Below are 17,776 nucleotides of genomic sequence, written 5' to 3'. Positions count from 1 at the left end.
AGAGCTAGACTGCCACAGCAAGCTGGACCCCCCCAGGGGAGGTTACACAGCAGAAACATTAAACACTGAGGTCACATATTGTCAGACATCAAATGAGGAACTTAAATGAAATTATTTATTATTGAAACTTTAAGTGCCACAGTTGATGATTTGAGAATCTTACACAGCTTTAATGTTTGGGGTTTTTAAAATCATTTGAAAATTTGAAAAACACTGAACGTTTGCTTTTGATAGGGCTTCTGTTGTCACTGTTTCAGATGTTAATAACGTGTTATGAGAAATGCAGTTTGAACAGGCAGCAAATGCCACTCCTCAGTTCACATCTCCTGCAAATCTTTCAGAAGATTTTCTGGATGCACAGCCTGCAATTGTCCTTTCCTCTGTTCTAGGTGATGGGCCTCATCATGATCGAAGTTCTGTTTACAACCAGAGCAACATAGTAGATGGAGTTTACTGCCTCCCAATAGCACACTGGATTGAGGTCTCTGGACATACTGATGAGATGAAACATACAACTGACTTCTATTTTAATATTGCAGGACATCAAGCTATCCATTACTCCAGGTAAAAGAAAAGTGCTGGGCTTGACTGGTGTTGAGTATTCAGGCAGAATACTAATAAAGCAAACCAAATTTGAAGAAGTGACTGGCAGTATATATGTAACAGGAAAGTTTAGCAAAGATTCAGTACCTCCTTGCAATTAAATGTATCTTTTGGCAATAAGAAAGGGAGATTCTGAGTTCACTCAGAATACCTGCAGCCTGTACAGGTGTGTTAAATTGCATCATATCTGAAAATGACTACTGATAATTTATGATTCAATTTCTGAAAACCTGTAATTTTCAAATGCTTGTCTGTACACACATGTAAATATGCATGGATGTAATGTGTTTGGTTTGGGATTATTTTGCTGAAGATCATCTCCTAGGAAACAATATATTCCAGCACCAGAACTTTAGGGCATTACGTTATCACTCATGTGCAGCCGCAACTGCTCTTATAGATGATTTCTACTTCTGTGCATGCATTTAAATAAACACTAAACCAAGTCTTAAAATGTTTGTACTTCCATGCTGTTCACTTGCATCCGCTGTGGCACCAGTGGAACATCCTGGCCTGAATTAGGAGACAGTAAAGCTTAAAGAGAAGAGGGTACCTACTCTTTAGGGCTGCAGATAAAGCACATGCTGTATTTAATGCAGCAGACTTTGTGCTGGTGTTTAACAACGAGGAACTGAAGGATTTGGGACCATTTGTAACTTCTTTCCCATCTCCAGTCATGGATGTGGCAGCAAGTTTGTTGATTGATAATGGTTGCATGAATGCTGGCAGCCCTGATAAACCACACACAGCTGGTGTTGGTTACAGAGCAGTTAGTGATCCCAAAGGATTATGTATTTTTTAAAGAAATCAAACCACTGAGTACTTTCATTAGGTTTTAGCATTGTGTTGTGTGAATGTCTCCAGATTACAATTTCAGCTACAACAACCTCGCTGTCTAGTCTCCTCTTTCTACTCTTTTGTCTCCACCCTCCCACAGGGTAGATAGGGAGCAGAATTGTCTGTTTTCTTGTCAGAGTTGCAGTGTACAAGGGAAAGATTTCCTGTTCTTAGTATCTTTTGGAATAAGCACTGTTAGGCATATGTAGGTATTCATGTGGCTTGGTACCTTTTCCCTGAGACCCCTTCAAGCTATGTGATACACCTGACAGACTATACTGTTATCTGTATCTTAAGCATCCATTTCCAACACACTGTCAGAGAAAAGATCTTGTTTATTCCAAAACACAGATTTGTCAATCCCAGATAATCTTTGCTTGGCTGAGGAAGTTTGTGAGAAAGAGGAACAGCTGTCAGAAAAGGAATATCAAAATACCAAAGGCTAACTTATCTTTCTTTCCAGAGGCAGCAGTGATCCATTTAATACTGCCTTATCTGCATGACTGTATGTTTCCAAGTTAGGTAAAAAGCTGCAGATCCTGCTAAAGAATATCAGAAGAAAATTTTCTGAGTTATGTAGTCTTTTCCAGCTGAGCATCCCCTCCTCCATTCCCCTCACACACACACGTACCTTCATTGCAAGGCAACCTTTTATGTACATCTTCAGTAATTCTTATCTCAGTTCTTTGAGCTATATTAAGTGAGCATATCCCATCACAGTCCTGTTGCATAATTATTTTTAATACTTTGAAGATATGCAGCCTTAAATGACTTTTTAATTATTAACAGTTTGGGGGCAGATTCGCCTTTCTGCTGCCTATAACAAAGCAGCCCAAAAATACTGGCTAATTAAAATTATTTTTTTTTTGGCAGAGCAGCTGCAGTGAGCTGATGAAAATGCCTTTATTTTGTAGTAGATTTATTGATTCAGAAGAGAAATATGCAGATTAGTATCAGCAAAAATAAAATAATAAACCCCAAACAAAAAAAAACCTACCAAAAAATCCCTAAACAGAAGCAAAGAGCCAGTCCCTCGGCTTCTGTGGTTAAATGCATGATCAGATCATAGTTATCCAGCTAAGTAACTTCTTCCTATGCTGTAACAGAGCCAGCAGTACCACGGGGAGCTTTATGAGCACAAGTTCCAGAGTCCTGTCACTGGCTGTAGGATCTTTACAGAATGGTGGTAGCTGGAAAAAAGTGATTTATCAATGGAAACTTTCGAAGTGAGTCCCTTCCCTGTGTTGCTCCACTTAATAGGATTGCCATGTGTGAATTAGCTGAAGAGGAAAGTTTATCTCTGTGAAAATGGCCTTCTACATGAGCCCTTAGACTGATTTTACTTGTTGGCTGTCTGCTCACAATTAGAAACAGTTGCTTAGAGCTTCGCTGCCACCTTGCTGCTTTGACTTGGAATGGGCTACAGCTGGATGAGGGGAGCCTGCTCCCTGCTATTGCCAAAAGTCATTTTGAATCATGCTGAGGGTGATGGCAATGCTCTGAGGAATCAGGTTTTTCTTTATTCAGTATAGATGTATTCACTCATTGAATTCAGTGAATTTATGTTTAAACTTATATTTAGAGAACTCACTTTGTGTTGGTCATTTGGGTTGGAGAGTATATGGTGGTTTTTTTAAGCATTAGCAGGATTTGAATGAATGTTTTTTTAAAGTGTGAAATGGAGCTTGCTTGCAGCTACAGAGTCATGTCTGATAACCTCCCTGGTGTTAGTGATCACTTGTTTCGGACATATAATGACACATGTCACTGAAATCTGATTCAGGAAAAAGTAACAGCCCGTTTCTCTTTTGTGTTAGATATTACTGCAACAAGATGCCTTCAAATTACAGGAGAGTTCACTTAGGACAGTAATTTTCCAAAGCAAATTAGAGTTATTGTAGTGTTTTCTGGGAGAAGATGACTTGAGAAAATTTGTAAATTTTCTAGTTCTGTTCCAGTTCCATCTGTGAAAGGTGGAATTTCCTAATTCATAGCTGTTATATGCCTTATTATTTATATAAAGAACCTCTGCAATTCTTAGAAGAAAGGTGTTGCGTAAGAGCAAGGGAGGGAGTGACAGCTGAAAATACAAAATCTTTAGATAATATTTGGAGACAATGATGCTTGATGGCAGAATTAGGTGGTGTGGGAGTGAATAGCACTGAGAGGAAAAGACATCTAGTCACAGTTTTCTATTTTCAGGCTAATTTTAGGTTTCTGAATCCACCCCTGTTAACTAGTGAGTTTGCATAGTTTTTGCCTACTTACTCAATTATGCTGTACGACCACCACCTCTTCATTTTAAGACGTATGCTTTGATGCCATCTATGGTGTCTAATTCTTAATAATACACATTTCAAATATACTGTCTTCATAACTGTCATTCACTGTGTGTGCTTTTTGTGGGTTGTATCTTCTAAATCTGAAAAAGAAAAACATTTGCTTGTAAAATGCAGCTGAACTAGATTCAGTAAGCTCCCCAGTCTGTTCCTCAGACAACAATGCCAGCTATCTGTAATTGAAATATTATTAGAGCTGCTAAACATTTCAGAGGAAAATACACAATCAGCTTTAAATGTAAAAGTATGTAACAGAGGAGTCGCTACGTGAGAGTAGCAGTGGGTCCTGACAACAGTTTTATGAGGTGCAGTTTTTATAGTAGCTTTTTTGCACTTTAAGACATTAAAGCCATTAAATATTAATATTTCTTGTTTATGGATCGAGTAGAATGTTCCAGTAACTGGATATAATCCAAGAAATTATGAAGTGGATGAACATGTTGCTCTCATCAGTGTTCATGTCCCTCTCCATTAGGACAAAATAAAGCAAAAGATAAAAGAAAATAAATCCTTGTGCTTGGAAATACTGTTTTTGTTCATTTGTTTCTTGATGCTTGCAAATCAAACTTAGTTTATGCTGTAGTCTTTGCAAATGCTTTGTAGCTTGGTGGTGAGATGGTTTCTTTCCGCACTGCCATAGTAATGTAGGTTATAACCTAAGTTAAATGTTAAGTGGGGATGATCAGGAAAGTCACATAAAAGGTGTCCTTCTGATTTATACTAATATGTTAATGTAGACAGGTGATTGGATGAGGAGTGATCCAGGGCAAAGTCCAGATGCTTATTGTTTACCTTCTGGAGGCACTAAAACAGTGTTTTGTTGATGAGCACTGAGTTCCCTTTTGTCTCTAGTAATTCTGTGAAGAAAATGAGCATTTACTTGATTGACATGCATCTTTGATTGGGGTGGAAAAAAACCAGCTGGTTGAGTATATTTTTGTGTGAGAATCACTGGAGAAGGGAAATAATGTAACTTCTGTTAACTTATTTGGGTCATATGAGACACAGTTATTGCTGTTTCAATGTTAGAACACTGCTGGTATTGATGAACGTAAAGATACACTTAAAGACATCTGTGGAAGGACTCAGTTTGAGATGAAGACCACTAGATTTGTATGTCTGTATACAGCAGTTCAGCCCACTGGTGACTAGATGTGTATTTTAGAGTGAAATGAAGAATTGAATCGCTGACGAACTCCACTGATGATGCTGATGAGACCTCCATTGGTTTGTAATGAGACATGAAACATCCTGTCTGGTTGCTTGCATGTTGATGTCTAGTGTCACCTGAGATGCTCTAGAGTTTCCTGTCTGGCCTCCAGCTGCTGCGCTACAGGAGCATAGTTTCTTATATCTTGTTGGCCATATCTGTAAACCCCATCCAACTGTTCCAGATGCTATAAGATGTCTCAGTTGTCAGTGGGAAGCCATCTTTAGGCAATGCATTGAGCATTGCTGTGCTGAAGACACCCGTTTGTAGATTACCAGAGCTTGGTGTCTTCATCTTGATCTTGCATCCCATCTCTCAGCTGTATTAATGAATAATGTCTGTCTTGGTTCAGTTCAAAAGTGAGAATTACCTTTCAATTACGTCACTGGAAAGAATATGTTTATTTTTACTCTTTAACTTCTCTTCTGACTTGTGATTTTTAATTCATTCACAAAATAAAATAACCTTCTTTGTTCTGAAGTAGTTTTTTTATTACTGAACTATAAAAAAAGCTTTAAAGAGGAAGCTGTCACAAAAAAACTCTAGAGTGCAGTGAACTATGCTACTGTAGTAGAAAGCTGAACTGATACTTTATGCCTGCATTATGAATTAAGTGAAGAGGTGATGATGTCTACAGAGATTACCATGATTCATTAACATAAAAAGCTGAGAGCTATCTGTCCCCTGTGCCTAAAAAATATTCATGGTATTAGAGAAAAAAATAAGAAATAATGAGCTCCTAACCAAAAGTCTTCAATTGTATTCCGGTAAAATAATTCTGATTAAAAATACTTCACATCACTAGGAGTTTGTTGTTTGATTTTAGTACTTGGGGTTCTAACTGTAAAGTTATCTGGCCATTTTATACTTTAAATAATGAAAATATTTTAAGGCACATTTTGTGATATGTTTATATATTTATCTCATAAACTAGGACATTGGCCACTGAGCTGTAGTCTTAAACTTGTCTAGATTAGAGCCATTGTTTACTTGACAATGGGATCCATCTTTTATAGAGTGGTTCAAAGATTAATTCTATTTTTTGTCCCTTTTATATCATCATTTTTTCCTATATCACCCTCAACTCGAGCTGTGAAATGCTTTTACTAGTCTCTGCTGTGAAGAAAATGCATTTTATAACAGTGTAAGAAGTGACTTTTAAGCAATTTTTTTTATTTAAGTTCTTGAAAATTAAGAGGGAGCATGAGGAAATAGGAGCGAGAGTGAGAAGACAAATTATGAGCTCAGTATTTCACCTGGTTTTAAAGTCCTTATTTGTTTATATTTATTTAATTTGGATGTGTCTCTGTATTGAGTAACAAATGCATTTTTCTTCCACATTTGTTTACCATCCAGACACAAAGTTTCTCCTTTCATGAACTTCCTACTCTGTGCCCTCCCTAACAATGGATAAAAACTTGAAAACTGGTTCTGCTTTCTAAGTGTTGTTATTTTGCATGAACAGGATGGCACCTGGCTGGGATAACCTAAGCCAGGCTATCAAAGAGTTAGATACAAATCTCAGTCCTGTGGCTGTGAGCAGAAATAGATTTAGGATGCGCCCTCCGTACATTCACAACCTGTGGTGCCTGTGTAATACTGTGGATGAACTGGATCATGGGAACTCACTTTTCAGTCATTTTGGTTTTCCAAGTATTAGCAAATAGCTGTTCTCAGCACATCTCCTGTTCCCTCACTGTGGCCTACTACCTGAGCACTCGAAAGGAACTTGAAATGGGAACTCCTGGATGTCAGTTGCTCATTTCTAATTGCATTTCTTGTGAGTGCCATAGTAACAAGCAAAATCTGGCATTAGAACAGGTGATGTAAATTTTGCCAGAAGAAGAAAATCACAGAGCTTTTAGGTTAAAGATTTTTGTATGACTGTCATCAGTGTGTGAACTCCCAGTATTACTTCTGTCTACAGTGACTGGTCTCTTAAATCTCATGAATAGCTACTAGCCAACATGCTGCCGGGTTTGTTGTGTGTTGCAGTGGCTGAGGGACACAAAATATCATCTAGACTTTGGGATGACACTGTTGAAGTAATGGCTGATGAATGGTAAATTATCTATGAGACAATGATAAAATTGTGGGAGGGAATGATTTTGGCAGCAAATGGGACTGAAAAATAGCAAACTTGTGAACTATTAATATTTTTATATTAGTGATTTTTTACATGGCAGGCATCATTAATATTCACCAGCTTTTCTGAGTGCTTACGCTTCTTTCTATAAAGCTACAGTGTACATTGTCATCATTATTGATGAATTAATAACTTTGAACAGTTCATACATATAGTCTAAGTAACAGAACATTTTATAAATGTTTTAATGTGGTATTTTACACTGCTTTAGATTATTAGAGCAATTAGTATAATTTGTGATTGCACAGTAAGAGCATAGTGGATTTCACTTTTGATGAAAACTGATGTATTTCTAATGAAGGACAGAATATTTTCTTAGTTAAGAAATTACTAAATCCACCAAAGGAGTGCCTAGCACTCACCTGTAGTAGTAGAAAGAAATGGCTTCCACAGCACCTTCATTATGTCTTGTTTGCCTGCTTAACTCTGTTACACTCCTCATGAGGGAGAGCAGAGTTGTGAAGTTCTTTCCATTCCTTATCCTTGCAAAGAAAGATAAAGGAAATCTTTTGGCTGTTACAGATCTGGAGAAGTTTTTTTCTTTTCTAATGAGTTCTGAGTCATACTCAGAAGTAATGTCAACAACCTTCAAGCTGCCCTGTGGCTCAGCCAAGGAAGAACCAGTTGGCTTCCCTAAACTCAGAAGTGGTATGAGTGTGCAACAATTTCCTGAGAGTATTGCTATAAACCCTAAACAATAATGCCCACGAGGCAGAAGAGAGGTTTTGCAGCAACAAAAGCTCCTTGTGTACTTCTGTCTCACAAGTTAATGTTATTTTGTCTGTCACAGGGCTGGGCTTTATGGGGTGTCTGCAAGTGTGTGCACTGCTGCTGCTGGACTGTCTGTATGTACGTGGCAGCAGGAGGAGGAATAGGACCACAGCCAGAGTCCTGCTGCTTGGAACACCACATCGGCACAAAGCTCTGTGGGGCAGCAGTTATTAGATGTGTCATTCCTCTGAAACCAAATAATTTCTATGTATAAGTTATACATATGAAGTACATTGGGCATGGCTCAATGTGCTTCTAGTCAGCTCAGCGAATTTGGGCAATTTAGAAAATTTTTGAAAATAATTTAAAAAACCTGGTAGTATGTGGATAGCTGAGTTGGAATGAGCGTTGTAAGATGGCAGAGGGAGAGAAGGCTGCAAAGACTGGCTGCTGCTTCATGGAAGCAAATGGCTTTTATTCACATGCTAGGAGCTTGTGGCTTGCAGGATGCTTTAGAAGAAAACCTGAAATGAGGGCTCAACTCAAAAGAGCTAATAATTCAACCAAGTAATTTCTAAACAGGGAGTGGGCATCAGGATACAAGAAGTGAAAGGGGAGCTTAATATGCTGTCTGGATAGTCTTGTGAGCTTTAGCTGGATTTTTTTCTCAATTTTTCTTTATCATTCTGCCATTCATATGTGGCATTTGTAATGGGCATTTGATTGTGAATTATTTATTTAGAGGGATGATTATTTAGGAATGAGTATCTCATTAATAAAAAGGCAGCAAGCAGAGACTGGCTGCTGATGGGAAGATGAATGCCTTTCATCAGCTGGCTATAATGGGTAATACTTGCAACCACTGTTGCTCTTTAAAATTGATCTTTTCATAGGTGTATCACTGCATTAAATTTCTTTACTTCCTAAGAAAACCTCACAGTTCTGTTGACACAGGGAGCAAAAACTGGAAGGAAGCCTGGAAATCCTCTATAGAAAAACCTTGAGAAGTAAACACACTTATTTGTTCTGTTTTTCTCTGTGGGATATAACAGGCAAATGTCGAAGTCTAGGAAATATGAATTTTATGTGGGGTATCACTGTTAGGGAGCAAAAACTGTTGTTGCTTTTAATTTCTCTTTCTGTTTTACTGTGCTTTAGTGCCCCTTGTCTGTATTTCTTCTGGAGGTCTTCAGCTCTTTTTCCTGCCTCTTCACTGTTTAACATTCAGGCTGTCAGCGAGGAAGTAAAGTTCTGAATCCACTGGAAAGCAATTTGCTGGTGTTGCTGGCTGTGAATGAAATTGACTGAGATTGTGAAATCCTGGGCAATTTAGCTCACAGCTGGGACGGTGGGGAAGGGGCAGCATCACTCTTTCACTGAAGATGATGTTCCAGTTGTGTTGCAGATACTTATTTCCTTTTAGCTTTTACATTCATTTATTAGGTACTCTGTAATTGCTGGCATTTCTTAATGTAGTTTATCTAAAGATAGCAGAAGCTCTTTTTCAAACCCACAGATGGTGTACTCAATCTTATTGCTATTTAGTTTACCAGAAGGGAGTGAATTCAGGTATTTGGTTGTTACCAGAAGAACTTTACTAAAAGAACATCATAATTTCCAACTGGTGAAACTTTTGAACAAGGAACTCGTGTTTCCAGTGGGGACCCACTCTGTCTACCCTTCCCATGGTTTTTATCAGTCACCACTCCTAGGTTGTTGGTTAGTCCAGCCAGCCTCCAGCTGACTCTTAGAGAAGAAAAAGCCTCAAAACAAGAGAGTTTTCAGTTCCCAAAAGCTGATAGTTTATTACTATCAGATAGTTTATTACCACTAGCTGGTTGATGTCTGCTTGCTCAGTATATTCTCTATTTCTGAAAGGTAACCTGTAAGTCAGGAAAATTGGAAATAAACAACTGCATAGTTGTTTCAGCTCAAATGAAATGGGAAAGTGTAAAAGATACCTCAGTTAAACCAGTAGCAAGCTGAATCTATTAAGTTATGAATTCTACCTCTATCTTCACTAATTTTTATAAATGCTAAGAGATATAAATGCAAGTTATTATGCTTAAATGCTTTAGATATTCACAAGATAATTTTAAGAAAGCTCCTCTGTATAAAAATATGGAGAATCCTATTTAAGGGGTAAAAAATTATGTATTAGAAAGGAAATGTGAATGTAGCTCTAGTTTCTTTGAAGTTTGTCTCAGATACGCAAGTATTTTATTTCCCAACAGTAAATAGAGATTATCAAATTGCTGCTGTATTTTCCCATATATATTTCTCTCTCTGCAAGTAAAAACAAAAAAACAAAGAAATGATCTGTGTTTGTCTTCCCAGGGACCATATTAAGAGGCTGAACTGAAAATCTCTTTTCCCCTCCTCTACTGCTTGTACTTTGGGAAATTTAATTTCAGGGAGTCAGGTACATAATCCCTGCTATTTTTCAGAAGTTTAATGTATACCCTCTTGTGAAGTACGATAAAAACTGAATAAAATGTCATAGACATTGCCAAGTTACAAAAAATATGAATTTTCCTTTATTGGTTTAATAGACCGTGTTTTGTAAGTTTGAATGGAATGTCTTTTATCTTTGATGTGAGACACCTAATAATAGAAAGATGATTTTAAGCATGCAAGAAGAAGAAAAAGGGGAAATAATACGCAATTCAGTTTCAATACATAGACAAGAAAATGTAGAATCAGTAATAAAGTAGAAGCTTCCTTCCTCCTTTCCCCTTCTCTTCCCTTCTCTCTTCCTACCTACCTACATACCTTCAACTTCAAGTGAGTGATAAGCAGCAGGAACAGGATGCATTCATGCAGAAAGTCCATTCATCAGCTGCGGGCTAGTAGCAAGACTCTCCATGGCTGTGTCTTTCAGTTCTAGGCCTGGATGCTAGGCACTAGTATATATGTGTGGGTGTTGGTGGGCTTCTAGAGATTTTAGTTTAGTTTATCTGGTTTCTCCAGGACCGCCTTTTCAAAACCCTTCAGATGCTTATATCCAGTGCTACCACTGTCCCAAGATCTGAAAAGGAGGATGTGCAACTTCCCTAATTTCTCTAGTGTTCCTTCTTTCTGCAGTCCAGCTGCCAGGTTGAAGGGTTGGTCTGTGCAAGGCATTCCTAAACACAGCATTAGCTACTGCTTTCAGTGCAGAAGACTGAATTGCTCAGCTCCCCGTAGTAACGAGTTGCTTTCATCTGGTGAGATGAAAGGAGGAAAAAACTTCTCAAATATATTTGTGTTCTAGGTAATAAGGCCTAGATATTAATCCAGTCTGAGTAATGATTTACAAATTTACAAAGTCAAGTTTCAGCTGAGAATGTAAACACATTTACATAAACTTTAGTGGCAGCAGATCAGTGTAATACCTTTGTTCAGATGCCTGCAATTTCAGTTTCCAGTTGGGTGGGATGATATTGCTAGGAAAAGAAAGAAATCTTAAGAAGTGGCAGTTTAAAAATATAGACAACCCTTGGTAATTCTTGTCAATCTTTGGGCTCCAATAAAACCTGCAGCATTGCTCATTCATAGAGTTTATGTCAAATGATTTTTTTTTTTTCCCTTTTGACATCCAAGACTTCTTCAAAAGACCCCACTGTATTTTGCAGTTTTGTGTTATGAAGTCTTATACAAGCCCTTCTGGTGCCTCTCACTAGCTCAGTTATAGTCTCAGCCTCAACCTTTGAGGCTGGCAACTCATCCACAAGGGTTAATAATTTTATGTTTATAATCTAGTAACCAGTTACGCTAGCTAAAATGAAGTTTCCTGACAATTTTATTATGGTAGCACCACGCAGCTGTTGTCCCTTTGATTTGACTTTATTGTGGGAACAAATTATTTTAGGTATTCATGTAGCTGACTGTGGTGTGTATTGATTCCTTTTTTGTAAGTATTTCTAAGATGTTGTTCCCAGCCTGTGGTAGTCCAGAATGTGTCTGTCCCTCATTAAAACTAATGTAAATGAACTTACATGGGTTTAGAAATTCTGATAAATATCTTAGCTGGATTGAATACAGATGGAGAGCCCATCAGGACTGTTGTATTTGGATGGTACCACAAGGGGTGGATGTGCTGCTTCCTTTGGCTGTTGCAGTTCTGAGGGGGTTGCAGCATTTTGTCTGTGTGTATATGCTGCCATGTGGATCACAAGGCCACCTTGCTATAAACTGTGCTTTGCAATTATGCAATTTTCATTAATATGTGCTTGTTTCTGAAGCATTGGAATGCATTTCCATTGGATCTGAAATGCTGCATTTTGAAAAGTGATCTTATCTTTTATTATTTTTGCAGTCTAGATTTCTAAGCAGCTGCTAATAATTAAACTCTGAAAGAAGACAAAAGATATTTTTGCCAACAATTCCTGAAACTTCTCAGGCACTAACTTAAAGTTCATGGGTACCAGTTTAAGTTAATTTTGTTAAGATGCTTTAACTTTAGGATGCCAGCAGCAGCATCATTCCCATTGCTAAGCATTAATGTTAGAAATTCTCATTCCTAATGCCAAGAAATTCATGGCTTATTACGATCTGGCTTAGTTTAGCAGCCTGTTGTTCTTATGTTTCCGAGTATGCTAATTCAAAACAAATGGGAATGTTGGCAACCTAACAGGGACATATGTAGGAAGTAACCATTGGCAACCATGGGTGCATGAAACAGGATTCTGTAATTGGAGCATTTAAGTATTAATCCTCACAAGCCAATGGAGGAGGCCTTTCCAGGCTGTTCAGTACAAGCCTTGGAACCTGATTCTCAGTCTAAATTTTTGTGATTGGCACATTGTTTGCTTCTGATAATGTATATACAAATGAAAGTACAAGAAGCATAATTCCCTATAAAGGCAAATCCTGCTTTCCACTGTATGCAGTGTGTTCTGTAGGCATCAGTAGAAACCTCACATGTATGTTTGAAAATAAAGTCTGATTAAGTCCTGTAAGGCTAGATCTGAACACCCTGTCCTACAAAGCATTGGTATGCTTATGAATAATTGCTTTCTTATCTCCACAGTAGAAATACATAGTGAAGTATGACATAAGATATTTCACTTTGAATACAGGGAGGTTAAAATTTCATCTTCCACAATTTAGTTTAGGCCATGTACATAGTCTTGTGAGACCAAGTTATTTTAGATGATATCTAGAATAGAGATTTAAATAGAGTATAAAAAATGTATAAGATAGAAATTCATTGGCTTTAAACTTTTTAATGGAATGAGGTGAATGAGAGGGGAGAAGAGTTTATAGTTTGGCTTTTTTCCCCCCATACAGATTCAAATGCACTGCAAGCTTAATAAGAGCAAATCCATTGAATCTATTGGAGGATGCATACTTATAGAGACAAAATTAGATAAATTTGATCTTTTGTCTGAAGAACAAAGATGGTTTACAATCCCTTTTGCAATTCCATTTCCCAAGGGGGCACAAGTCTGGAACATATTCTAGTCCTGGCATGGAAGAGGTCAGCTGTATCAGGCTGGTTTAACTCATCTATCAGTAACTGACCAGGCTGTGTAGCTTTTATGTCACTGCAGTTGAAGCAAAATAAATCGGGTTGCAAGGAACTCTGTGGCTACCATAGCTTAGCTTCTGATGCCTGAGATAGACAGCATAGTTAACTGAGGACTGAGAAAGAAGCTATATTACTATTTGTAAAAGACATTCAGGAATTAGTACAAACGAGGAAGAAGAATTATTGAAATTGAACCTGATTTAAGATCAAATGGTTATTAATTGCTTCTGAATGAGTTTAGAATGTAAATTAGAACAAGGTTGCTGACATTAAAGGAATGATGTCTGAATTTTGGTATGACCTTTCAAATAGGGCAGGGAAGACAGGGAGGGCAAGTTATTTCAAGATGGAGCTTGATAAATTAATATAGGTAGTGAACCCTGAGATGGAAATTAAAGTTTATAATTATAGTATCATAGATCATAGGCTCAAAGAGACCTCAGAAAACATCCAGTCCATTTCCTTGCTCTGAGTTAGTCTCAATTACATTTAAGTCATTACAGGTTTATCCAGCCTGATCTTAAATATGATTTCATCTCAGTGATGAAACTGTACAGCCAGCCCTGATACTCTTCCATTCAGTTACCTCACTATTCCTACCATTAAAAAGCTTTCCTATTCTTAAGTCTTCTTAGCACAGTTTAAGTTCATTTATTCTTGTCCTTTCCACAGCAGACTTGGAAAATAAATTAGTATCCAGCCATCTCTTAAATGCTTGGAAACTCCTACCCTGTCTTCTAGAATCACAGAGTGCTTGAGGTTGGAATAACTCAGTGTTTTCATTTTGATTTTAACTCTTAGTTCTCTCAATCTTCTCTCTGAAAACTTGCGTTGTAGATTTCTGATTGCTCTGAAACACTCTGCTGAGCTCTTCAGGTGTTTCTCTTCCTTCTTTCCACTCCTCATGATGATGCTCTACCAGTACTGAATACAATAGGATTATTTGGTGATTCAGGCATTGTGCCACTGCTTATTTATCCAAGTATTACTGTCATGTTTGCAGTGTGGAATGTCATTTACTTCCCAGTTGTCTAGGTGTTTTCATCAAATATATTCCCTGCTGTGGCAGGGTATAGGATGTTAGAAATGCCCTTGATCTCTGCAGCTGTACTTATATGGTGTTTTTGTGAGTTTCTTTTAATAAAGCCGTGATGCTTCTTGTAAGGGAATGTTTGGGGTGGCTGTGAAAGGGGAGAGTAGGCCATAAACATTGGGGATCCATTTAGACTAAACTTATTTTACATGACTAGGACAATCCATAAAGTAGACATAGCCTACAGGCCTGCCCAGAGTCAGAATCTACCAGAAGGTTATGAATAAGGAGAGCTGGGCTGTGCTTAGGCATTAGCATGGTTGCTCCTTGTCTCATAACCTGAAGAGTGCTCCATACCACCTGCAGTAAATGCAGATTGGTGAGTGAAGAGGGGTCAACCAAGCCCTTTTGTGCCATGAAGCTGTTGCTATGGAAATCTCCTCCTAAGACAGCAGAACCTGAGGGCACTATACCACTGGAACTGCTTTGTAGCTGAATGCCTGGGTAATCTTATATTTCAGTTATCAGTTTGATATTATTCTTAACGGGTTTTATTTAGGACATTGTCAGCTTGAGGTCAAATCTTTATGGCTTATTTACTGTGCATATCAACAAATGAGGTAGTCTGATGCCACATTCATGCACAAATTTGCGAATGGGGAATAAATCAGATACTATTAAGTACAACACTCAGAATTCAAGGGCTTCAGAAACTTTGCATATTGCTAAGATGACGAAGTGTTGTTCTAAAGTGATAAAAGCAGGTGTTTCTTTTTAGTTTCCAAGTCTGCTCCCATGTGAGAGGCTAGATAAGTAGTCCAAATTACATCTAAGAAGAAAATTTGCCAGAGCTTAATTACTTTTCATCACAGTGCCACATAAGAAGAAGAAAACTCCACCTTGGAACTACATTGTAGTCTGTTTAATTCTCCTTATTTAAAGCCCTGAGGTAGAATTTTTAACTTCACAATAAACTGCATTCTTTCAGTGGTAAAGTAGAATAAATCTGTACACAACAGCTTTCACACCTTCTACATTGCCATTGAGGTAAAAGCAATTTTTTTTGTTCGAAAATATAAGTAGTTTTTACAAGGTCTGCAGCTGTGCTGTTTCAGTGGAATATGGTTTTATCATTAATCAACACTTTTCTCTGATGACTTCTGCTAAGGTTATGGACATTCATTCCATCTTTATTGGTAAGAGTGATTTTATTAAGCCTGGGCTATTAGATCTTGGTGTCCTGTGAGTTAGACCGTAGTATCATCAAACCTTGCTTCCTACTCTGGCCAGCAGTGCTTCTCTGCATGCTGGGCAATTGAGTGCATCAGACTGTGCTCAGTCAATCCTACTTAAGTCAAGCCTCTCATCACAAAGCCTCCATCAGCTTGTCTTCTGCAAGGAGACTTTATCAGTAAGTCAGCAGGAGAAGGGATTAAGACCACAGCCATTTAACCAAGTGTGCTGTGCAATGTACAATGAAATGTCAGTGTTGTAGCCCCTCAGTTCCACATTATTATTTCACTGGTAAGGAGCATTTTGCTGAGAGATCATGCTGTCCTTTATTTAAAGAGAATGTAATGAAGCTAGAATTCTTGTACAAGCCCAAACCTCTGTTCCGATATCTATGTTGTCAGTATTTTGGAGGAAGATTGCAAGAATTTAAAAATGGAAAAAAAAATAATATATATATACTTTTTTTTTTTCCAAAAATCTACCATTTCTCGCATCTCTTGGTAGTTGCTTTATAGGTGAAACTGTATGGGAGTTGAGATTCTTTACTTCTTTTATATAGATAAAGCCAGTTGATTTGCCCTTCCCATGTATTTTATCTTTAAGCAGTCATCTATTTCCCTCTTAAAGCTAACGTCTTACTCTGCCCTCATATGAAAGTACTTTCTCAAGAAATAGCTGACATCTGCTGTATTTTGAATGTTATAATTTTTCTGTACTTTTTTAAAATACAATAAAATAGTTAATAGAAAGTTCAAAGTTTGAGTGCATAGAATGGGATCATTGATTTTTAAAAGGTTACTGTAAATTTTCTGTTATTTTCAATTTTCTTCGTACAGGCTAATATTACCACTTTGACCTCTCTATAAAGCAACATTTTCACCAAGCATCACTGCAAACATGTACTGTTTCCCTTTCTAACAGATTATAGTTATCTTAAAATCCAGTGATGTGTATGAATGGCTGAGATTATTTATTCCAAGTATGCAGTAATGCATGATAACTTGAACGCTGCATGATGCATTACGGAGATGCATTCATCAACGATGAATCTCATTTGCTCCTTTGCTGCATATTCATTTAGTTCTATTCGATACCACTGGCAGCAGTAACTAATAAAATCTTCAATAATTCTGTTTTGGGCAGATTTTACTCTCTCCTTGAGTGGGCTTGTCTCTTGTGAGAGATCTTAACTTGAAAACAAACTTCCATATTTAATATAGGCCAACAGTGCCATGTTGTAAAAGGACAGTCAGGGAACTGTAAAGAGGGATATAGCCTTTGAGGCACAGGAAGTAACTAATCTTCAGTTCTCAGAGATGGTGAGACCTCTTTCCAGTACTAGTCATAACATCTTAAGAAAGATGTTGACCAGCTGGACAGTCCAAAAGCAAACAAAAATCATTAGATGCTTTAAATATATGACAAACAAGAGTGTGTGTGAAGAATAAAAGGCTGTGTGGGTGTGTGTTAGTAATTTTTAGATAGGTAAAAAGATTCTGAATAGCAGAAAGGAATAATGTGTTCTTTTTGTCCATTATGGAGACAAGAAGATGTCAGTGTGACCTTTGACTGCACTATTCATGTTGGACTTTAAGAAAATATTCCTGAAGGTGAGGGTAGTCGTCAATATGCTTTCTACATATCAAACAATATTTGGAAGTTTTCAGGTCTTCCACTGGAGAGAAGAATTTGGTCATTTGAAAATCTTTCTGTGTTTGTAAATGGTTTTCAGGACATTAGATAGCAATCTAAGTAATGTTTCTAGGTTGCTCTGACACAGGTACAGGAATCTCATCTGATTTCTAGCAAGTGCTCTTAGTATTTTCGCTGTTACAGGTTCAGGAGAAAAGGAAAAGGAAGGCCCAGAAGTGAAATGTTTAACTTGGTACTTTAGGGAAGGCATGTATGTACCTAAGAATAAGTTGCTGTATGTTGTTAGAAGGATGCCAATGGCAAAGAAGGAGCACATACAGGATGGTAGTTCTGGGTCATCATAATCTGGTGGTATCAGCATTTAAAGTGATGTGTATTGTAACAAGGCAGAGGGTAGAGAAAAGACAAAAGAGCATCTCAGCTACAGCTGGTATGATTTCCTGTATTCTTATTTCGATTATGTCCCAAGCAACGTTTTTGGGGAATCTCTTTTGTGTCA

General features: G+C 37.6%; 1 protein-coding gene across 1 annotated transcript in view; it reads left to right on the top strand.

The window, feature by feature from the left end:
* Window positions 1-280: 280 nt before the first annotated feature.
* The window catches only part of EPM2A (epilepsy, progressive myoclonus type 2A, Lafora disease (laforin)), a 21,858-nt gene continuing 4,362 nt past the window's right edge, over window positions 281-17,776 (top strand). The window contains exon 1 of the mRNA XM_010015405.1: window positions 281-564. Within this exon, the coding sequence (XP_010013707.1) occupies window positions 281-564 (284 nt within the window). The remainder of the gene's footprint in view (window positions 565-17,776) is intronic.

Source organism: Nestor notabilis, unplaced genomic scaffold (genome assembly GCF_000696875.1).
Source record: "Nestor notabilis isolate BGI_N333 unplaced genomic scaffold, ASM69687v1 scaffold3595, whole genome shotgun sequence".
In the NCBI taxonomy this organism is placed as follows: domain Eukaryota; kingdom Metazoa; phylum Chordata; class Aves; order Psittaciformes; family Psittacidae; genus Nestor; species Nestor notabilis.
The sequence above is the reverse complement of the archived record's forward strand: the minus strand, read 5'-3'. Positions and strand labels throughout refer to the sequence as shown.